Source organism: Alexandromys fortis, unplaced genomic scaffold (assembly GCF_014885135.2).
Source record: "Alexandromys fortis isolate MF-2015 unplaced genomic scaffold, M_Fortis_MF-2015_v1.1 scaffold_156, whole genome shotgun sequence".
Classification (NCBI taxonomy): domain Eukaryota; kingdom Metazoa; phylum Chordata; class Mammalia; order Rodentia; family Cricetidae; genus Alexandromys; species Alexandromys fortis.
Genome location: NW_026068028.1, coordinates 1,258,917 through 1,283,367, shown reverse-complemented (window position 1 = coordinate 1,283,367; position 24,451 = coordinate 1,258,917). Strand labels below are relative to the sequence as shown.

Sequence of the window (24,451 nt, the reverse complement as noted above, 5' to 3'; positions counted from 1 at the left end):
ACTTTCCCCTTTAGGATTCATTGCTGATAATCTTTGTATATAGATGATTTCAGCTCTGTTTAAGGGTCTTCCCTAAAGACAAATTCTCAAAGAGCACATTTCCTAAAGTGGTGTGTGTATGTGTGTGTGCGTGCATGTTGGCGTGTGTACACACGTGTGAGCAGGTGTTTACATGTATGCACAGACATGAGAGGCCAGAGGTCAGCACCGGATATCTTCCTCAACTGCTCTCTGACCCGTTCTTGAGACTTACTGACTACATAGGAGCTTCTCATAAAACCTTAAACACTAGGAAAAACACTGTCCTTGGGACCTGGCTCTCTGTCACCTCATCCCTGAAGGTGCTGACCTCACGTGATTTCCTGTGTTCGGGCACTAGAAACCCACCTGTAAGTGTTGACTGCAAAGCAGAAGTCATGCAGACTTCCCAGCACTTGGTATTTCAGGGACTTTGACACATGTTAAGCATCTTATTAACAAAAGAGGCCAGAGATTGTACAACGATTGCTCCTAATAGGACACCTGAGCCACTGAACCGGAGATGGATGAACACCGAGTCTGAAGGGCGTGCTCGGCAGTGGCTACCAGAACATAGGTTTTATGAGTGGCCAGAGGAGAGTCAGACTCCAGGGTCATCTTTCCAGAAAGAATCAGGAAGCACTTCAGGCTGGTGAGATGGTGGTGAAGAGGCAGACTTTCATCATGGCGGAACCTCACTGGAGAGCCGGGAGCCATGCCCTCCGAGCTGGCCGTCATTGGCACTGACTATATGACCCCACTTTGGAACCTTTCTTTATCTGAAAACTGGGGCTAATAATAGAGTTTTGCTCATGCCCGCTCTCCCTAGGTTCACAGTCTGTTCATTTCCTTCTTCAGCACGTTCTTTATTCCGCCTCACGTGTTGGGAAGGAGCCTTGGTAACTTTCCAAGGGCAGGCGTCCAGCCGTCCCTGTCCCTGTCGTCCTCGAAGCCAGCCACGCCCTGTATGCAAGGGCGAAGCAAAAGGCAGAATGCATAGTCTTTTGAACAGGAGGAACATACTATCGGGAGTCACCAATACCTAGTAGAAGCAACGTCCAAGATGGGACGAGAGCTGAGAAAGAAATGCCCACGGAAGGGCACTCTTGGAAAGGGCCCTCTCTCCATGACTAAGGTGCCAGATGCTGACACCTCTGGAAAAGGTGTGGCTGTCACCCCCAAGATGGCAGAGGAGCTCCCCAGCTGGGTGCCAGGCACTGAACAACAGAAAGTCTTCTGGGACACAGGCAAGGTGAGGGTAGAGGCCAGGTGTGCCAAGGGAGTTGGCCCACACTACCAGTGCAAGGCTGAAGTGGGTCCAGAGCCTGCCTCAGGAGGGCCAGAGAGAAGTGGTTCCTGGGCCTGCTGCCAGGACGGCAAGGTCACTGAGTAACTGCCCTCCAGGCACACAGCAGGGCAGAACAGCATCTCTTTCCACAGACCGTGCACACCCTCCAGGATCCAAGCCCGAAAGAGGCTAACCTTTCCCCAGTAGTCTCCCTAGATCGCCCTCTACGGGCAAGCTTTAGTAGTACATGCTCTAGAGAGAACTGCTCACAGGGTCCTCTCCTCAGAGCTGGGAAGCGATAATGTGATGTGTCGGTGATTCTTTCTAAGATTCTAATTGCAGTTGTGGAATTGGTTCCGTCACTAAAGTACTTGCCACACAAGCAAGAGGACCCGAGTTTACATTCGCAGCACTCCCGTAAAAGTCAGGTGTGATGGCACCCTTTTGTAGTCCCAGTATTCGGGTGGGATGGCAGGTATAGGAGGATCCCTGGAGCCCTCTGGCCAGCCAGTAGCCAAATGGATGAGATCCAGGTTCAGTGAGAGACCCTGCTTCAGAAGATAAGGTTGAAGGGCCGGGGAGATGGCTCGGGGTAAAAGCACCTGCTGTGCAAGCATGAGGACCTGAGTCCAAATCCCCAGAACCCAAGTAATCAGGCAAGGGTGGTCATGTGATCCTGTAACTCCAGCTGTGTGGGGGCCTGGACACAGGTGAATCACCAGAGCTTGTAGGCCACCAGTCTAGGGCCAGGATCAGTGTAAGACCCCGTCTCAAGGGTATAAGGCCAAGAGTGACAGAGCTGGATACATGGCATCCTCCACGAGATACGCATACCCTCACACACACATACACACACACACACACACACACACACACACACACACACGGCAACTTAATCTTTTTAAAAAAATAGTAAAGTTGATGAAAGAAGACCCCTCATATCACTCTGTGTGTGTGTGTGTGTGTGTGTGAGAGAGAGAGAGAGAGAGAGAGAGAGTATAATTAATAAGTTAAAATCACACAGCTTGCCAATGGCTCTCTTAACACCTGTCTACTTCCCTTTCTTTGAATACCATACATTACACCAATAAATGTCAAACCTCGTTGCTTCTCTTGTAATTTACTATCTAGAAAGCCCCATCCCCTCAGGAGTTCTGTTCTGTCTTCCTTCTCCTCCTGGTTTACACTTGAGAACGAGTGAGAGACTGACTCTGACTCCCACAATCCTTCGTTTCATAACTGTTTTTTTTTCCACCCAGACCCGATTGGGTCTATTTCATTTCAAGGCAGTCCATCTGTCCATCCCAGACAGTAGGAGTGCCCAGAAGCATGGGACTGCAAGAGGCAGTAGGAGGAGCTGGGTTCATCTAAAAAGCCGTGCTTTCTAAGCCTTTGAGGAATGTGCCACAGGCATCTCAGGGCAGGTTGGAAGTTCGTGTCCCCTGACCCGTCAGACCTCTCAACATATTAGAAGAGAAGCCAGTGGGAGGCCTGAGGACACGGCTCGTTGGGTAAAATGCTTACTGATTCCCAGCACCGACATAAAAAGCTTGTGTGTGGTGGCATGGAATGCTGGGAGACGGAGGCAGGAGGATCACAGCGGCTCAGCGGGCAGCCTGTCTAGCTCCAGATTCAGCGAGATACCCTGTTCCAAAATTAAGGGGAGAGTGACAGAGGGACTCTGGCTTCCACACTTGGGCGTATGACCACTTACTCATACACACCGAAAAGGAGGAAGAAGGACAGAAAAGAGACAGACGATAGAGCAAACAAACAGCAGGCTTGGCAGAGAGTTTCAGACTGACCACCAGGCTAAAACGTTCACCTGTCAGGTGAAGAGCCCTCCCACACTGCCCCTCTGAAGGGTGTAGTCATAGCAGCAACTGTGCATCGAGACAATGTTGGTAGGCATCTGCCGTTGTACTCTTACGAAATACCCCATCCTCTGTGGAAGAGTTCGAGGGGATCAGTGGTCATGGATGAGCCCCTGCAGTGAGGTGGGGTGCATCCTCCAAAGATAACGTGACTTTCCAAACCTAATCTGCTTCCTGTCCTTGAGAAGCTGCCTCATCACTTCAGACCAAAATATGGGTAGCTGTGTGCACATGTGCGTGTGTGGTGTTCTAGGCCAAAAGAACCTAGCCAAGCTGTACGCTGTTCACATACAGATGAAATCACACTCTTACGTGATCATAAAAAATATACGTTTGAGTTGGGGATATGGCTCAGCGGATAGAGTGTTTACTTAGTGTACAAGCAGAGTGACGGGAGTCTGGGATCTCAATACTGGGGGGGTGGAGGCAGGAGAATCAGAAGTTCAAGGTTGTATCTGGCAGCCTGTGCAATAGTGAAACCCTGTGTCAAGAAAGAAAGGGGTGGGGGAAGCTGTGTGTGGTGGAGCACCACTTTAGTCCTAGCACTCAGGAGGCAGAGGTAGACAGATCTCTGTTAGTTCAAGACCAGCCTGGTCTACATAGTGAGTTCCAGGACAGCCAGGGAAACAAAGAAACCCTGACTTTAAAAAAAAAAAAATTTAAAAATGGCCAGGTGGTAGTGGCGGCACACACCTTTAATCCCAGCACTATGGGAGACAGAGACGGGTGGATCTCTGTGAGTTCAAGCTCAGCCTGTTTCTATGAATGATATCTAACCGTAGGCAAAGGAAAGGGTTTGAGGTGTGTTTTCTCTTTGCCTATCTCTTTTCTGCAACGAGAGCGCATTTGTGAATTAAACACGTAAACTAAGTCAATCAGGGGCTGGTGAGATGGCTCCGCAGGAAAGGCACTTGCTGCCAACCCTGACAGCCCGAATCAGACTCCCCAGGACCCGCATGGTGGGAAGAGAGCCAGCTCCAGCAGCTTGTCCTCTGACCGCCCCATGGCTACCATGGCATGCATAAACGCACACAAATAAATAAATGTAACAGACTTTTTTTAAATCGCCAGAAAGGCACACCTATTTTTCTCCCCTGATCTTGGGCTGTGTCGCTGCTTTTTGTCCCCGGTCTCACCAGACCCTCCCAGCCTCTGCTCAGATGAGCCTGCCAAAACCCAGCAGTCTTCAATTTTTTTGGAAGGCGTTTTTGGAAAAGATTTATTTCCTCATTCTTGAACTTCTAAAAACAGCCCACTTTTTTCATCTACCCCTCAGCATGCAGTGACAGATGCTACACCTGCCTCTGACGCGACAGAACCTCAGTGAGGAATAAAAGCCCGTCATGATTCTCGCACATTCTGTGGCAGGCGAAGCTAGGGCTGTGGGGGGCCACGGGAAGGCGCGCGCGGTGGGGCGTCATCTCGCCTCAGGCATCGATGTCCTAGCCGCGGGCACTGGGCAAGATTTCATCCGCTGACCTTTGATGTGCTGCTCTGTCCTTGCAGATTTTTGACAGTGAAGCCAAAGACCTGGAAAGGGAAGTGTGCTTTATCGATATCGCCTGTGACGAAATTCCAGAGCGCTACTACAAAGAGTCTGAGGTGAGTGATCCAAATGGGAGAGTTACGGATCCACTCACTCATTCATTCACTTCACGCAGTATTTGGGAAGCACTTCCTGTGCCTAGAATCCTTCCATCTGTCTTTATGTTCATTTGGTTTAGTCTTGACATCTCACGGGTCCTTTAAGGTTGATTTTTTTTTTTTTATTTGACGTGTGTGAGTGTTTTCTGTCCACCAAGTGCATGCAGTGCCTCCAGAAGCCAAAAGAGGGCATCAGACCCCTGGGAACTCTAGTTATTGGTGGCTGTGAGCTGCTGGAAATTGAACCCAGATCTTCTGGAAGATCAGCCAACACTCTTAACCACTGTGCCAAGTCATCTCTGGGTTCTTTAATGCTGGACTCAGAATGAAGTCCCCAAGCCCATCACTAAATCCCGCTGCCACTCCCAACCCCGTCCCCATTCCACTCGGCAGAGGGATCCCTGGGGCTAAGCATTCAACACGCTGGCTTTTCTGAACACAGCGGCCTGTCTGCGTGAGGATGCAGACAGCATTTCATTTCTGTCTTTGGAGTTTAACATAAAGAAAATCCTCAATCAAGCCTCAAAACTTTGATGGCTCATGTTGGCCCAGAAACATTCTCCCAAAATAGCAGGCACCTTCCCGAGAGCTTCTCTTCTCAGCCGAGAATCCTTGAGCCAGAACACTTTCCCCTCCAGCTCAGCCCCTACCAGAATCTGCCCTCTGCCTTGCCGCTCCCGCTTTACGGCACTGTTGGTGCCGGTCATCATTTATATCCCGTTAGTGTCTTATTAATGGCCGCGGATGGAGCTGGGGTGACCCGCTTAGAGGCAGTGTCCCAACCCTGGGACGACAACAGACGCAGGGCTATTTTCGTTGTTTAGTGACATGCAGCCAATTAGTATGTTTAGAATCAGGGCCCCAGACTTGTCCTTGAGCTATAACACAGGGACTCTTGAGGCTCTTCCCTTGGATTCATCAAGGCTGATTGAAGACGCCATGCATAAACTCATTGAAAGTAAGTTCCGGGCTGCTGGGATGGCTGTGCATACAGTTAAAGGTGCTTCCAGCTAAGTCTTGACATCCTGAGTTCAATCCCCGAGACCTGCATGATGGAAGGTGTACAGACAGACTCCCACAGGGTGTCCTCTGGTCTCCGTACACAGACTGTGCGCACACACACACACACACACACACACACACACACACAAGCATGTAAATAAATAAATAAGCACATAAAGAAATGTTTAAAAATGTTTTTAAACGTGAGTTCCAGTGTGTTACAAACTGGGCTTCCTTGTGCTTTAGATCTTTACCTCCCTATTGGGGGATTTGTTTGACTAGAAAAGTCTTACTTGGTTTTAGCAGATGCCCGCCTGATGCATTGCAGGCTGGACTTTGGTCCCTCAAGACTGGGAAAAGGCCATTTTGAATCACTCTGTGCTGCATGCATTCATCCAAAGGCTAAGCATACTGTTGTTATCAACTTTAGGAGACCCTGCAGCCAGCCAGAAATGTGTGCTTTAAGAAAAACCAAGTTGTGGCTAAAGACACGGCTCAGCAGTTATAAAAGCCCTGATTGCTCTTCCAGAGGACCGGGTTCGATTCCCAGCACCCACATGTGGTGGCTAACCACCATCTGTAACTTCAGCCTGGGCTCCTTCCTCTGGCCTCTATGAGCACTGCATGTACATGTACAGACACATGCAAACAAACATAAAATAAGCAAATGATAAATCTCAAAAAGATAAGTTTAAAGAAAATGGAGCTTAAAGGTCCAGATATGTTTCTGTATGCTTGGTAAGTTGAGGCAGGAGGAGTTTGAGGGCAGCCTGGGTGTTATAAATAGACCTTGTCTCAGTCACACCAGAAAAGCTGAGGGGGGCGGGCAGAAGGGAAGCAGGAGTGGGGGAGGGAAGGGGTAAATAAATAAAATGAAAAGGAATTTTTGGGGTTTTATTAGTTTTATTTTAATTGCATTTTGTGATGTATTGCACATGTTCTTTGGTTTGGGAGTTTGGGAGTTTTAGGGGGGGCCTTATTTCTGATGCTTATAAATCCAGACCAGGTTTTTTTGGGCGATGCCTCTCCACCAGGATACTGTCCCACACACTATACCCAGTCTTCTTTCTCTTTTCCCATTCCCCCTGGGAAGGCCCTGAGCCACACGGCCAAGAATGCCTCTCTCATTAAGGTGACCAGAGCTGGCACTTTTGCGCTGGCTGGCTCCTGCCTGACAGCCAGCCCTCTTGCCACCACTAACCAGGGATTCAAAGGGACATGTCAGGGACTCAGTATCAGTTGATGGCCCAGCCTAAGGCCCAATTCTCATCTTTCAGGGACCCTGTCTCCTAGCAAATCCATGGCCTGGGCGGCAGCTCCCAAGCCTCCTAAACTCAAGCTTCATTCTTTCTTGACTTTCTCTGTGTGTTTATGTATTTGTACACGTGTATGCCACGTGTGTGTAGATGTCTGTGGAGGCCAGAAGAGGGCATCAGATCCCTGGAGCAGGAGTTGCAGGCAGCTCTGAGCCACCTGACGTGGGTGCTGAGCAGCAAACACTCATAACCACAGAGCCACCCTTCCAGCGCATCTGTGCTTTTGCCCATTAGAGGGGCCCAAAGAGCAGTGCTGTTGTGTTTTCCTTTTAATCAGGGCAGAGAGATGGCTCCAGGGGTGAAGCACCTCCTCTGCAAAAGTGGGGATCTAAGTTTGGATCCCCAGAACCCAATAAAAGTCAGATGTTCCTATGACATAGAGCTGTGACCACAATGCCAGGGTCAGAGTCAGACAGGTCCCCCAAACTCACTGGCCAGCCGGGAGAGACTATCAGTGAACACCAAGCTCAGTAAGGTATAGAATATTCATGAAAAACCCCCAATGTGTTCCGCTGGCCTCCACCTGCGTGTGCGCGCACACAGACACACACACACACACACCAGTGTGAACTCGGAGGGTCAAAGAGAGCACCTCTTTTAAGCCTCACAGAGACAAGGCTGTCTATGGAATTCAGAAAGTTCTTTGTGCCAAGTCACATGCCCAGGCTTGTCCGTGCCAGCAGAGCAGCAAAGAGGGTGGGATGCGCTCTATACAGTCTGCGCCCGCGATGAGGTTGATGCATGGCTCCTCGCTTCTGCCAAGACTGCCGTCCCGACTCGCTGATGCTCTGCCAAGATTTCAAGGTGAAGATGCAAGGGAGGAAAAAGGGACTGTGCAGAGGACACAAGCCAGGAGACCCATCCATACAGCCGAGGTGGCAGTTCCAGGGGTATAAAAACCAAACCTCCTTTCCAGCCTGCAGAACTGGTCCACACTGGGCGGTCTCAAAGTCAAGTTCACAGAGACCTCATATGAGGCAGATAGTGTTGGCCAATGGTCCATCTGGTTCTCTTGCATCTGGTTCTCATTTAGTATGTTGGTTCAGAGGCTTGACTTCCGTCATGACTGTATCCTGAGACAATAGTCCATGTATCGGCCTCCTCAGTGCTGCCCCTGCAGCTCCAACCCCTGCCTATAGAGGAAGGCATGTCTTTTAAATTTTCAGATATGCCTCCAGTACAAACGGGCAGGGAGAGAAAAAAATGGAATTTCCTATTCAAGAATGTGGAGGATGAGCCCAATATAGCGGTGCGTCCTCTAATCCCAGCACTTGGGAGGCAGAGGCAGGCAGATCTCTGTGAGTTGGAGGCCAGCCTGGTCTACAGAGTGAGTTCCAGGGCAGCCAGGGCTACACAGATAATCCCTGCTGGAGGTGGGGGGCTGTGGGTTTGATGATGTTGGCAGTGGTAAGAGTTTTGTTTGGGTTTTGTGGTTTGGTTTGGTTTGGTTTCTAGATTTATTTTATGTGTATGAGTGTTTTGCCTGCATGCATGTATGTTACTACATATGTGCAGTGCCTGAGAAGGCTGGAAGAGGTCATTGGATTCTCTAGAACTGGAATTACGGAGGACTGTGAGCTCCCATGTGGGTGCTGGGAACTAACCCATGTCCTCTGCAAGAGCATCGAGTACTCTTGACTGCTGAGCGTCTCTCCAGATCTCTGTTATCTTGAGTTTGACTTTCTTGTTCCAGATGAAGGAATTTCTCTCTCTCTGTCATCTTAGAGAATGGAAAAGTATTCATCTTACTGGTGGTAGAACTTAGTCATTTTGGTGGGCTAATTTAATTTGGAACTTAAATAATGATGAAGAAGAGTTACCCAGGGCTCAGCCATGAAGAGCATTTGGTGGTCTCATAGAAGACCCAAATCCAGGTCCCAACACCCACATCAGACAGACAACTCACAAATGCCTTTAACCTGAGCTTCTAGGAACCTGATGCCCCCTTCTACCTTCCACAGGCATCTGCATGCATGTGCACACACACTCACAGACACACATATATACACACACTCAGACACACACATATATACACTCACAGACACACACATACTCACACACATATACACACACTCACACACTCACAGACACACACATACACACATGTGCACACTCACAGACACACACATACACACTCACAGACACATACATACACACACACACACACACACACACACACACACACAAATAAAAAGAAGAAAAGAGACACATAAGGCTGTCCCAGTAGCATGGGCCCCTTCTGTGGTCCAGAGGAACATGTGACCGGGAAGAGAGGATCTTTAGACGGAATTTGATTTAGGACTTTCTCCTTGGACTGAGGTGACTCTCTCCAGATCCCTGGATTATAGTCTCCCTGGCCCAAGCCTCCTCAGCAGCTGGTTCATCATTCACCGCAGTTGACTCCACTCTTGAGGGAGAAGAGAACAAAGAGAAGCACATCCAACCTTTCCAATAACTGTCAAGGGCGAGAGAATAAATGGGATTTGCTAAGGACAGGCCCCCAGAAAGGGAACAGAAGCACCAGATGAGTAAATACTGCCGTCCTTAGCTGTCCCCTTCCAAACCTCTCGGCTCTCTCTAATTAAAAATATTTTCATTTGGGTCTGCACCTTGGTGGTTGAGAGTGCTGAAGATTTTCGGTTCTCTCCAAAGAGCCATGCTAAGTGTAGCTGCCTTATGCGCAGACACACAGATAAGTTCAGTTTATGGTTATTTTGTTGTTACTGCCCCTGCCACCATCTTTTTTTCATTCTGAGGAACACAGTTGTTGGAGAATGGGTTCCCAGTGTCTCCTGGGCAATACAATATTCTTTTTTTGTTGTTGTTTTGTTTTTTCGAGACAGGGTTTCTCTGTGGTTTTGGAGCCTGTCCTGGAACTAGCTCTTGTAGACCAGGCTGGTCTCGAACTCACAGAGATCCACCTGCCTTTGCCTCCCAAGTGCTGGGATTAAAGGCGTGCGCCACCACCACCCAGCTGTATACAATATTCTGTCTGTGTATGCCTGCAGGCCAGAAGAGGGCACCAGATCTCATTACAGATGGTTGTGAGCCACCATGTGGTTGCTGGGAATTGAACTCGGGACCTTTAGAAGAGCAGGCAATGCTCTTAACCTCTGAGCCTTCTCATCTCTCCAGCCCTCTCCTGGGCAATAAAAGGAGTAAGAATTTCCTCCATGTAGGGAGAAGAGAGAAGTACCCATGACCACAGTGGTCCCCTGTGAGACTCTTGGGACTCATGCAGACAGACACTGTAAAGAAAATAAATAAATAAATCTTAAAACAAAACAAAAAAAGAACCATTATCTTATATCCCAGATATCCCAGAAATAATAGCCCTCATCCCAGATCTGGCTGTTGCTAAAGTGGGTGTTTATGGGGTTTATGCCAGGACATAATGTAGAGATGGCCTTACTTTAAACTCCCTTCATGAGATAACATGCTTCATCTCACTAACATACGGGTGTGCTGTCTTCCTGGTGCCCCGCCCCCCGCAGACAACCAGCAGGTATGGTGTGGCTCTGTAACATTCTGTCTTTTCTTCCTTTCTGATAATTTTGTTTACATGTGGGAGGATGGGCAGGCTGTGTGTAGGGGTGTACCCTGTGTGCAGATGCCCACGGAGGCCAGAGGACCATGTCAGATCACCGAGAATTACAGGTTGTGAGCCACCTGCCAAGAGTACTGGGCACCAAACTCAGAGGCTGTGAAGAGCTGCAGGTGCTCTTAACTGATGAGCCATCTCTCTCGCCCCCTCTTTACCCTTTTTTTTCCTTCGCTCCTAAAGCAGAATCATGTATCCCAGGCTGGCCTTAAACTTCTGATCCTCCTCTTGCATCAACCTCCCAAGTGCCAGGATTGCAGGTGTGAGCAGCCACATGTAACATTTCCTCAAATTATACTGGCCGCCGTCTGGTGGACATCGAAGGTGTTTCTGTTTTTTCCCTGGTAGTAGTCATGTATTTCTTCCTCTATATATGCAGCTGTGTGTTTCATGGGTGTTAGTATATGTGCATGGAGGCCACAGATCAACGTCACCTATCTTCCTCAGCCACTCCCTACCCTTGCTTCTTATTGCATACATGTATTTATTTAGTGCATATACATGTATTTATTTAATGCATGTGTCCATATGCACAGAGGTCAGAGAATAACTTATAGAAACTTCCACTATATGGGTTTCCAGGATTGAACTCAGGTCTTGAGGCTTGGCTGTAAGTGCCTTTATCCACTGAGCCACCCCATCTCCCCTCCTCCTTTTTTCTTTTTAAGATAAAGTCAAACATGATGATATGTGTCTATAATCCCTTAAATCAAGAGGAAAAGACAGAGAATCCCTGGGACTCACAGGCCAGCCAGTACAGCTTGTCTATCAGCTCCCAGTCCTAGAAGAGTCCCGGACAAAATAAATGGACTCCTGACATTAATTTCTAGCCAGTGCGTGCAAGTACACACACACACACACACACACACACAGAGTCCACAGGACCAAAAAACAGCGATCTTGTTGTAGAAGGGATTTGTGCCAAAGACCATCCAGAACCCCTCATTTGTCATCAAGGTAACATTTTCTGTCCAGATGAATCACCCTCACATGAAGAGGGGCCTGGCTCTGGAAGGACAGCCAGATGACCGCGGCCTCCACACTTCACCATCCTCTGCTCTGCCTCGCGTCCTCTCTTCCCTTCCGAAGCTTGATCGGAGAGGTGAATTGAGGTGCCACCAAAGCAAGGCGAAGCATGTTAAGTGACTAGCTCAGTCCTTGGCAGACATTTGTCCTGGTTGCATTTCTGTTTCTGTGTTGGTAGCGGAGAAGTCACAATGGCACGAGCTTGAAGGAGCTCGTCTTATCATATCCACAGTCAGGAGCAGAGAGCCACAGATGTATGCAGATGTGCTTGCTTTTTCCTTTCTCACACAATGCTGCACCTGCTGCCTAGGGAATGACACCACCCACAGTGGGCTGGATCTTCAAGACAATCCTCCACAGACATCCCCGCAGGCCAACCCGACCTAGACTCTTCCCAAGTGATTCCAAATGGTGTCAAGCTGACAATTAAAAGCTCATGAGTCTGAAGAAATGGCTCGGCAGACAAAATCTACTGCTCCTCCAGAGGATCCACATTTCATTCCTATCACACACACACAGTGAAAAATAACAAAAGATAACTCTTTAAACAAGTAGAACAACTAGCTCTCATCGTACCCTTTGAGACGGTTGTCCTTCTGCTTTGACTCTGCTCCTGATCTGCGGGAGCGCTGCCGAGCCTGCCGCTCAAGGCAAGCATGCGCCTTGGCAGGTGGCTGCCATGAGAGGCACTCTGGAAGTTTGTTTGTTTGCCTGGTGCTTTTCAGGCAGCAGCCTGAGTCGGGGAGCGAGGCAGAAGTGTGATTCTGATGACAGTTCCACTTCCTAGACTCTCAAAACCCTCTGCAGGCTCATCAAGATGCTTCAGAAACTAAAGCCATTTGCGCTGCACAGTTACCAAAAATGTGTTCGTTCTTCTCATGTGGTTTAACCTCATTCCAAATGCCGTGAATCTGATTCAGCATCTCTAAGAAACCTTAGAACTTAAATTTGCTGTTCTGCCAAGTTTGGGCAGTCTGTTCCTTCAAGTCCCAGGATGGAGCCGACCTTAGTTCACTTTCTTATGCTGTAGCGGAATACCACCGACCAGCTAATCTATAAACAAGAGACGTTTATTTACTCGCAGTTCTAGAGGCCAGGAAGTCCCCATAATGCTGACATCCAGTAAAAGATTTGTGCGGCTTTACACATGGTAGATGACGAGTAAACCATGTAAGGCCTACGACCCTCTGTTTCCTTTGTTCACAGGTTTTAGGGGAGCTTGGGGCGTTTTTTGGTTTTTGGGTTTGTTTGATTTCGGTTTTGTTTGTTCATTTGTTTCTTGAGACAGGGTTTCTCTGTGTTAACAGCCCTGGCTGTCCTGGAACTAGCTCTTGTAGACCAGGCTGGCCTCAAACTCACAGAGATCCTCCTGCCTCTGCCTCCCGAGTGCTGGGATTAAAGGTGTGCGCCGCCACTGCCCAGCGTATGATGACATTTTATTGATACTCCATCTGGGCGAAGTATAGCAATATAAGCCGCAAAGCTTGTCCATTCTCCTTCCAAAGGGGAGTCAGTGCCTGCGTTTGTTTGTCTTTTGCTCTGACAAAACACCCAATAGAAGCAGCTTAAGGAGGAAAGAGTTTATTAGGGCTCCCAAGTTTGAGGGTGCAGTAAGTACATCATGGCAGGGAAGACAGGACCACGGGGGTATGAAGGAGCTGGTCACGCTGCACCCACGGTCAGCAAGTGGGGGGTGGGGGAGCAGCGATCAAGTCAGTTTCTCCTTCTGTGGCGCAGAATGCCCTCCTCCAGGAAGGGGACTGCCCACATCCACTGTGAGTCCTGCCACCTTGGTTAACTTAACCTAGAAATGCCCTCAGACTTGCTTCCATGTTGGCTCTAAATCCCATCAAGTTGACAGTCCAATTTAACCAGCCTAGAGCTTTTCAGTTTCAGCCTACCTGATGGCAACCTGCTGGCTCTGTGGAATCAGGGTGACCCTCTATAGTGGTCATGGGTATTGATCACAGCGTAACATATCTGCGCTTGTTCCCCTCGGTTGCTTCTGCATTGGGAAGAGCTTTAGATTAACCCTTACCTCAGTTTGCTTCTCCCAGCCCACAGCTCTGTGGGGTCGGCAGGGGTTTACACACACACACACACACACACACACACACACACAAATAGTGAGACCTGACCCACCGATTGCCTCCCCTCCTTCAGACTTCAAGTCCAACTGTTCAGCTCCTGTGTCAAAAATATCCAGGGAAGAATAGATGTGTCTCTTCGTCCTTATGATTAAGGGCCTCTGAGAAAGACATACAGTCACTAGCACACAAACGCAAGCCTTCAAATATTCACAGATCTCTCACTAACATGCCACGCCTAGCCTCTAAGGGTCGGAGGCTAACCTTTGAGAAAAATAGATGCCCGTGTGAAGGTATCTGATTCAGCTGTACTGTTTAATCCAAACATCTGAAATATAGATGCTGCCCCCATTTTATAAGAGCACCGAGGCTCAGAGAACTCTAAATGACTTGCTGGAAGTTTCTAGAAGCCTGGATTCAAACCTTAATGTGCAGTTGGAGAGATGGCTCAATGCTTAAGAGTGCTTGCTACTCTTGAAGAGAACCCAGGTTCAGTTCCCAGCACCCAGGCCTAGTGGTGCCCGTCCACTCCAGTTCTAAGGGGACCTGACTTCTGACTCTGTGTAGACACTGCATGACATGGCACACATACATATACAAAGGCACACACACGTTAAAAAAATTGTGCAACTCTCTAGGGCTGAAGAAATGACTCAGCAGTTAAGAGCACTTGCTGCCACTCTTAGGTTTTCTGGATTCAATTGTGAGTCCCCACATTGGGTAGTTCACAAACACTTGTAACTGTAGTTTCAGGGGATCCGTGCCCTCTTCTGGATTGCAAGGTCACTGTACTCACATATGCAAGCCCACACACAGACACACATACATGTACATAACTTAAAAAACAATAACAAACAACAAAAAATATTTTTAAAATAAAGACACTTGACATCTACCTCTGGCCTCCATGCACACCTGCATACATGCCCATACACACCTGCATGCAGACATGCATACACACTTGCCTATATACACCTGTATGCACACATGCCCATACACACCTGCATGAACATGTCCCCATACACACCTGCATATCCGTGGACACCTGCATGGACACCTGCATACACACATGCCCATACACACATCCCAAAGAATGCCTGTGAGTCTCTAATTAGATTTGATTAAATAGACTTGAGCTATCTATGGGTCAGACTGTATATGCTCAGGGTTGTAGGTCAGGGCTGCTGATGGTCCTTTATATCCTGTATCTGAAGACCACTGCTAAAGTCAGAGTGGATGAGGACACTCTCAAAGGTGGCCCAGATTCAAAGCTTGTGCCAAAACCCATTTGGTTCCTATCTGGCTTCCTAAATGGAGGGGCTTGGCCCAGGGGTATTAGGATGCTGTTTGCTAGAGTCCCGTCGTCACACAGTGTAAGAGGGGTTCTTTCTAGTGTGTCCTTGAATAATCTTGTTGGCTGTAATTAGCAGTCCTCTTGATGTGTGTCAAAAGCAACTGGGTTGCGTTATGTAACAGGGTGTTCAGGAGACACCATTTATTGTACTAGACCTGGGAACCAGGCCCAATGCTGGGAACAAGAGGAATTACGGTCTTTCAGTCTTCAGGCAGCGGCTAATCACTAAGTGTCAGAAACTTGCCAGGCCTGTGAGGAGATGGCCTCTCACCACTGCCCAGATCATTGTCTCTAACCCTTCCTACGTGGAGGAGAGGGAGTCCTGAGTCATTACCCATACACAGCTGGCCTCGTCTCACAACCACACGACAGGGGTCTTCTCAGATAACTGACTACAGACATTGGGAGCTGCCTCAGACTATTGGCTGATCCAGGAATATGAAGGTACAAAGCCTCCTCCTTTTCCATACTGCGGTCATAGAAGACTAGGGGGGAGGCAGGTGAGGTGGCTCCATGGATAAAGGAGCTTGCAGCCAACGCGGATGACCTGAGTTCAATCCCTGGGACCCACATGGTGAAAGGAGAGCACCAGCTGCCTCCCCCACTGTGATTTGCTGTTCCCACTGCACCAGGCCCAAAGCAAAAGGACCAAGTGACCATGAACTGAAACTCTAGAAGTCATGAGTTGGGGGAAAAGGGAAAAAACACTTCTTGTAAATTGTTTAGCTCAGACATTTTGTCATGGTAATGAAAAAGCTGACTCATAGGCCTGCCTACCGGGAAAGCCAAGGTGTCACTGACTTGGGCTCTCTCTTAATCACCAGATCTTATTGTTATAAGATTTTGCAGATCTGGCTCTTCGATGCTCCCGTTTTCCAGAGATCAGCAGATGGATCTTTCGGTCATGTGGCTGTTTTGATTGCCAGTCCAACTTGTATTGAGGTTCCAACTCAGTTCACCCCATTAACACCAATTAAAGCGTGAGGGAAGGGGTTCCTATTGGATCATAAGGACAGCTGAGGCTCAGGAAAGTCCAACAACTATAGGAGCACCATCCTAGGAACCACAGGCAAGGACCACATCTTTTTCTTATTATGTCCCAAGGATTAAGTAAAATAATGTTTGAAGTACTTGGCACCAGCTCTGATACAAACCTTGAATGCGCAAGTCACGTGGTGCTTTTCCTTCCTTCCACCCTGGGCTCTCTTCTGAACCCCCTCCCCAGTGGCCTCTTAGTTTTATTTTTTTCTTAGTCTTTTCCCAGGCCCCTAGAAGGCATCAGCAGTGGTCTTTGTGGACGGTTAAATCCTTCTGTGGTGTGTACCCAGAATTTCCATTCTCACCCTCTCCTCAGCATGCTGAGTTCTGAATGTCTCTAGCCCTAAATTTTAACTGGGACAGGTGTGGAACACATGCTGAGGCAGCCCCGCCACGAGAACGCGTGTCCTCTGGCTTTCTACGTGCCAGACAGAACTTCAGAGCGAACTTCCTCTGATGGAGTCACTTTGCTGGGGAACAGCATAACTCGCGGCTCGTGGTACACTCTGGTGCCGAGCGCAGGGGCTAAGAATAGCGCTCTGTGCGTTAGCTGGTAACAAGGAAAGGACTGACCCCACTAGCCAAGCTTTCCAGCCAGGCTTTTTCGTTTCCTCTTGGTAAACTGTCGCGTCACGGTTGACCTTTTTAGTTAAGTCATCACTTAGCTCTCAGTGTGCTCTGAAAGCTCCTGGGTTTGATTTGTTTAAAGGTTTCATTGCACTGTAGATCACAGACACCAAGATCCACCCATGCTGAGGGTACTGTTTTAGTCGTAGATCCGAGCCAGCGAGATGGCTCAGTAGGTAAACCTGCTGGCTACCAAGCCTGATGATCTAAGTCTGAGCTCTGGGACTCAGACTGATGGAGAGATAGAGCTAATTCCTGAAAACTGTCCTCTGACGTCCACATTTGCACCATGGTACATGTGTGTACACACATACGTGTACACACACAGGTATACAGACGATGTGTGGACGGATATAATTTAAAACCTTATTAAGAGATATGTGTGACTGTCACTACAATTAAATTTTAAGCATTCTCATCAATCTAAAAGGGAATGTTTATATGTTAACTGTCACCCCTATATTCTGACCCCCACCTCTGCCCCCACCCTGGAAACCGGCTGATCTATATTCTGTCCATAGAGTTCCCTGACCTGGACATTACACATGAATGGGAAACTTAGCATGCCCTCCTGTGGGGCAAGGCTCTTTAAAAGTGTGTGTGTACCTCTTGTAGGGCTGAGGTTCAAAAAACTCTATACTAAATTTTGGGAATAAATTTCTTCCCATTGAAATGGCCATTCATTGGAAGAAAGTGATCCCAGTATTCTGAAGGCTGAGGCAGACCCAGTGTAGTCTACACAGCAAGACCCTGCTTCAAAAGGCCAACTACAGACAGCATTGGACTGTGTTAGCTACTGGCTCATTGCTCTGACAAAAACCCTCGCCAAGAGCAACTTAGAGAAGGAAGGATTTGTTCTGGCTCAAAGTCCACAGGGTCAGTCCATCACGGAGGGAAGGCCCGGTGGCAGGAACAGGAAGCAGCTGGTGTTCACAGCTGGAAAGGAGGGAGGTGGATGCTGGGACCCAGCTTGCTGTCTCCTTTTTCTGCAGTCAGGTAGTTAGAGTCCTTCCCACTTCAGTGAACCCACTCTAGCAAATTTTTTACACACACACCCAGAGATTTACCTTCGTGGTGATTCTAGAACCTGTCAAGTTGTCAATCACTCTTGACCATCACCTTGGAGTGACCTTGGGGGAAAATTCCAGCACGTAGGGGAAAAAAATCTAATACAGTCTTTGTGTTCTGTCTGTTTTTCTCTGCTTTGGGGCTGAGTATTATTACATAATATAGCAGTTCCTAGCTGGGATTCCCATTCAGCCTTTTTATATTTAACATTTATCAAAAACGTATTTCAATTAGCAGGGCAAGCCCCTGCTGGCTTTTGTCCTTTGTGGTTCTGACTGGCAGTGTAATTAATCATGGAAACTCTATATCTCAGTTTATGTGGCTGATAGTACTGCTGTCAAGATGCAAGCTCTCCTGCAGCTGGGCCTAGATCTCCTGTGGGCTTCTCTTTGCACATTCCAGATGTGTGTTTGATTGTAAGCCATGCAGGGACACAGTTTTCCGTGAGCTACCCAAATGCCGAATCCCTCCGTGTCGCCTCTGTCTTCTCTTGTCCCCGTGTGAGGTGGCAATGCCTCCAGGTACTGCTGACATCACAGAGGGAAAACCTTCTCAGATGTGCCAACGGGAAGGGGTAGCCAGCCAAGTCCTGGGGAAACAGCCCTGGCACCAGCTTAGCCCTCTCTACTGAGATGTGCGTTAACGCAAGGGTTCACTGTACCACCTGACTGGCCTGGAGAATCCAGCAACATCCCGAGCCAGAGACTTCACCATGGATGAACGGAGAAGTCCCTGGCCAGAAGAGCACATAGGTTCACACATCCTAAGGCACCCAGTTGCTGGACTAGAGTCTTGCTTGCTGAGAGTTTCCATGTCACCCGGCAGATCCGGCTGTAGACAGAGTAGTGTTTGTGAGGGTCCATGACCAAGTGAGGGAGCGGTTAGAGTAGACCTCAGAAATCTGACAGTAAAAAACAAACAAAAACAAAACTCTCTAATCCAGTTTGAACGTGAAATGTCCGCAGGCTCATGGAATTGAGCACCTGGCTCTCAGCTGGTGGCAGTGTTGTTGAAGAGGCTGTGAAAACTTGCAGATGTGGAGGCCTCACCTGTCTAAGTAAATTGCTCGCTGGTGGACGTTGGAGTTATATCCACTTCTGGTTCTGGCCGACTTTTGCTGCCGCTTGGTTGGCCAATCAGGAAAGCGGCTCCCACAGCCATGCCTCCCCATCATGATGGACCAAGATGCTCCGAAACTGTGAGCCAATATAAGCCTTCCCTTCCATAAGTGCTTCTAGGAGGTGTTGTGTCACGTGACAAGAAAAATAATTGACCACACTTCTCTGACCCTCGACATGGGCTTAACGGGGTCTATCTGAAAGGTTCCTAAAGCCGGGAGGCTGAGATAGGTAGATCTCTGTGAGTCCCAGGACAGCTTGGTCTGCATAGTGAGTTCCAGGACAGCTGGAATTACATAAAAAAGACCCTGTCTCAATGAATAAATAAATAATCTATCAAAGTCTTGCCTGCGATGCTTCTGTATGTGAACTGAGATTCGAGAGCTATAACAGGGTAGGGTTACTAGGGTGGGCCCCGTCCCGTATGACTGATGTCCTTTATATGAGGACACAGAAGGAAGACGACGTGGGCACACACAAGAACATTGCCTGTGATTCCTTTAGAGGTATGCCGAGCAATGTCAAAGATGGGGAGACAACCCCTAAGCGCCGAGGAAGAAGAAAACTGCAGGAAGATTCCTTGGTCTTAGATGTCACCGTCACACTGTGGGACAGCCGATCTCTGTCATCTCAGCCCTCAGCCTGTGGTCCTCCATTATAGCAGTGCCGGGACACAAAGCACCCAAGTGCCCGAATCAGGAGCGGAGCAGAGGGAATCCAGGAAGGACAGCAGGGATCTAGGGATGAATGTCACACCCAGACGACCTACCTTGTTCTCTGCTTTTCCTAAGAGAAAGTGGAAGATACATTGTGTCTGGGCACTGAATGCTATCACTTGACCTTGGCATAGGACTGACCTGGCCGTACGTCTCACCAATGTGAACTTGTGGCCCAGTAACAATTGTCAACCCTTCTCTTGAGGCTGGGTGTGCTAACCTATCCCAGCACTCAGGAGCAGAGACAGGCAGATCCCTGTGAGTTCCAGCCTGGTCTACAATAGAGACAGCCAAGGCTTCATAGTGAGACCATATCTAAAACAAAATAAAAAACACACCCTTGAAGTATAGACCTGGAGAGGTACCAGCTTCCAGAAAACAGGAATGCTCAGCCAGCCTGTCTCTCCCCAGAGGAAGCTTCCATCCTCTTCAGTGGTCACGTTCGTGTTTGAGCTCGTTTTCCTGCAGCCCTTGGCCAGAGTTGAGTGAACTTGATGGTAGTCTATCTCTGGCTGTTCGGGCTCCATGTCTGGGTCACTCTGTGACGTCGCCCAAGCAGCCGCTTTTTGTGTTCTGTGCTGAAAACGGCAATTCATGAGCTAAGCCTCGAATGACGCCACAGGAGAGTCAGAAACTCCCCTCCACCGTGTGGGTCTCTTCTGACTCTGCCGGGCTTTCGGATGAAATATTCTGTCTTTCTGAGGTAAGAGTTGTGTCTTTCTCCACCCAGACAGCTGTGACTGTGCATGGGGTGGCTTTGAAATTGTCATCATTTCCTTCTTGATTCTGGAGGCTGGAAAATTAAGGCTCCAGCAGACCTATCCTGGGGAGACGAAAACAAACGTCTCCTCACCCCAGATGGAGCACCGGTGACAGACCAAAGAAGGAGATCCGCCCAAGTCTCTTAGTTGGCTGGGGTTACTTGGGGAATGTGGGTGAGGAGTTACTTAGAGGGTGACTCAAAGGCAGCTGTCACCAAAAAAACCCATCCCAGCATGAGATGGGGGCTGGTGCATTCTCTCTCTCTCTCTCTCTCTCTCTCTCTCTCTCTCTCTCTCTCTCTCTCTCTCGTTTGGTTTGGTTTTTTGAAACAGGGTTTCTCGGTGTAGCCTTGGCTGTCCTAGAACTCTCTCTGTAGACCAGGCTGTCCCCAAACTCACAGAGATCTGCCTGCCTCTGCCTCTCGAGTGCTGGGATTAAAGGCGTGCGCCACCACCACCCAGCCAGTGTTGACTTTTATTTGGAGCTCTCTGCACAATTTACAGTCAGCAGAAGAGGCGCCTCTCTGCAGCAACTGTTTCTGGTTACAGAATCTTGTAACTTTCTGAACTCCCTGAGCCTTGTAAATTCCTTCAGTTTCCTGAGTTCTGTGTGTTGCCTGGGTTTCCTCCTCCGAAAGGAAATGGCTACACAGGGGGTGCCGAGACAGATCCAATCCCTGGTTCCTAAATGGTGCCTTTTTGTCGCCACAGCAGAATGTACCCGGGAGCGCTCCAGAGTCTCTAGCCTGCTTCTTCCCGTGGTTAAGTCTCATCCAAGAAGGGGATGGGGAGCGGAGGAGTGCACGAGGGCTGAGCAGAGAGCTGGAGGGCTGAGCACCTTGGCTCAGGGGTAGGGTGACAATATTGGATAGGTTACTGATCATTTCTGAGTTTCAGGTCCCTCATCTGCTTGTATCTGGTAGCAGTGGCTGTACCATGGGAGGTTCTGGAAAGCTGGGTGCCCAGACCCTGCCCAAGTCCAGTCAGAGTCAAGCTCTGGGACCTTGACCTTGTGTGGCCTGAACCTCTTTCCTGGAGGTTTCTGTCCTGTTCTTGAGATCCTGAGGAGGTTCTGGGTGTTTTAGCTTCTGGTTCCTGCAGGAGGTCATGGGTTGTAACTGGGCAACTCCAGTCTTTGCCTCTGTCCCCAAGTGGCTGTCTCTTTCAAGGATACTTGTCATTGGATCTAGGGCCCATCCATTTAAGCCAGAGTGATCTCACCTAAAGCTTAATTGCATCTGCAAAGACCTTGGTTTCCAATCACAGCGGGCCCATAGTTTCCAGGGATGAAGGCACTTAACATATCCTTTGGGGGAATCACCAGGCCGCCGTACAAAACTTTCAGTGTATTGGACTCCAGCAGTCAGGAGACTGAGGCAGGAGGATTGCCACAAGTTCAAGGCCAGCCTAGGCTACAGAGTCTCAAAAAAATCAATCAAAACCAAAAAACAACAGCTTCTTGGTCACACTACAGTGAAGCATTAGACCCTTTTATAAAGGCTAACAACCCAGTACATGGGAAACAGATGCAGGTGAGTTTGGGAACAGCCTGGTCTACAGAGCAAGTTCTAGGACAGCAAGGGCTATACAAAGAAACCCTGTCTTGGAAAAAAAAAAAGTCTGATCCCTTATGTGACTGCATACACACACACACACACACACACACACGTGTACACACACACACACGTGTACACACACACACACGTGTACACACACAAGCACCCCTTTCTTGGCGCATTGCCATCCAGACACATTCAGCTGACACCTGATCCAGAGTTTGGATTAGTTGTGTGTTTGTAAGCCCCACTCCTGTATCTCCCTCCAGCACCCAGAATGTGAATCTCTAATTATAGCCCATGTTTGAGACTTACTAGATGAAATTATCGGCTGTAGATATGACACCAGTCGTGGAGTGGGGTAGGGGACATACTGTTCCCATACAAAGCCCAATTGTTAATTGCTTCTTCGACATTGAGCAGTGGAAAAACAAAACACCCTTTTGGTGTTTAATTTTAAAAGTAAAATGTGGCAGAAAGAACAGTGGGTTGTCGGGAAGGACCTGTGATCTGCAGGTGAAATATCTGATGTTTCTCCAGTCTCAGTGGCTTTATCTCGGAAATTGAGGGCATGGGACCAAATTTTCACTGTCCCCTTAAAAAATTCTAATCTGGGGCTGGAGAGATGGCTCAGAGGTTAAGAACATTGCCTGCTCTTCCAAAGGTCCTGAGTTCAATTCCCAGCAACCACATGGTGGCTCGCAACCATCTGTAATGAGGTCTGGTGCCTCTTCTGGCCTGCAGGCATACACACAGACAGAATATTGTATACATAATTAATAAATAAACATATTTTAAAAAAATTCTATTCTGGGGTTGATGAAGGCAAAGGCACCTGCTGCCCATCCTAACGCCCTGAGTGTGATCTCCAGAACTACATGGGGAGGGGAAGAACTGACTCCCATCTTGTCCTCTGACTTCCACATAGGAACCACGGTGTGCATGTGTGTGCACACATTAAAGAAAATTTAAATGTAAACCCCTACAGCTTTTACAGACTTCCTGTCTGACTCCGGTAAACACAAACTTCTCGTTCACATCTAGATGGCTTTGCTTCACAGTAGCCTGCTATAATTTTATTTACTTATTTCTTTATTGGTTTTGTTGAGACAGGATTTGTTTGTGTAGCTTTGGCTGTCCCGGAGCTCGTGCTGTAGACCAGGCTGGTCTCGAACTCACGGAGATCCGCCTGCCTCTGCCTCCCGAGTGCTGGGTCTTGCAGAAAGGTGCTGCATTTCCCAAATGCTTTGAATTCTTCTTTTCATGTCACCCTGTCTTATTTAATTCTGGAGGAGTGTTGGTCTCTCTGGAATGCACATCTGTGGCATGCCGAAGCGGTGGCTGAGTCCCTCCATGCTCCTGGGGTTCACATTGTTGTGGAGGTGACCAAACTGATACGTGGTTTACCAGAACCCCTGGGCTATGCACGAGTTGGTCCTGAAGCAAAAACAGCAGAGACAGACAGAACACAGGGCCTGCTGGGGAGAAGGAAAGCTTCGGGAGAAGTTGCTAATATCTGGAACTTGAAGCTGGCCCGGTGGCTCAGTGATTGAGAACTCTTGCTTGCTCCTGCAGAGAACCCAGGGCTTCGTGACGCTGGCAAGTGCTCTACCATCTAAGCCACATCCCAGCCTAGTGTTGTAGCTTTTCTTAAGCTGATGGTGCCACAAACAGACTCTCAGGAGAGGAACTAAAGGGAAAGGATCAAGGCTTAGCCTGGTCAACGTGAAACACTGCTCCGACCCCAGAAGGAATCAGAGATCGTTTGCTCTGAGCCGAATCTGAGTGGCCATGGCTGGGAACATAGATTCACATGATGCCAAAATATGTCTTCCATGGGGCTGGAGAGATGGATCAGTGGTTAAGAGCACTGACTGTTCTTCCAGAGGACCCAGGTTCAATTCCCAGCACCCACATGGCAGCTCAAAACTGTCCAGGGGAAGCCGGGCGGTGGTGGCGCACGCCTTTAATCCCAGCACTTGGGAGGCAGAGGCAGGCGGATCTCCGTGAGTTCGAGACCACCCTGGTCTACAAGAGCTAGTTCCAGGACAGGCTCCAAAACCACAGAGAAACCCTGTCTCGAAAATCAAAAAAAAAAAAACAAAAAACAAAAATGTTGAATTAGGAGCGGCGGGGCTGCGTCCCCAGCACCCGGCCGCCCGCATGGCTAGGTTATGCCCCGAAATAATTACACGGAAACTGTATTCTTTCAAACACTGTCTGGCCCGGCTAGGTCCAGCTTCTTATTGGCTAGCTCTTACATATTGTTCTAACCCATTTCTAATATTCTGTGTAGCCCACGAGCTGGCTTACCAGGGAGAATCTTAACCTGCGTCTGTCTGGAGGGGGAGAATCAT

General features: G+C 48.6%; 1 protein-coding gene across 1 annotated transcript in view; it reads left to right on the top strand.

Annotated features, from left to right (window-relative positions):
• Pitpnc1 (phosphatidylinositol transfer protein cytoplasmic 1) overlaps positions 1-24,451 on the top strand; it is a 276,807-nt gene that overhangs the window by 219,179 nt on the left and 33,177 nt on the right. Inside the window, exon 6 of the mRNA XM_050164216.1 lies at positions 4,687-4,782. Within this exon, the coding sequence (XP_050020173.1) occupies positions 4,687-4,782 (96 nt within the window). The remainder of the gene's footprint in view (positions 1-4,686; positions 4,783-24,451) is intronic.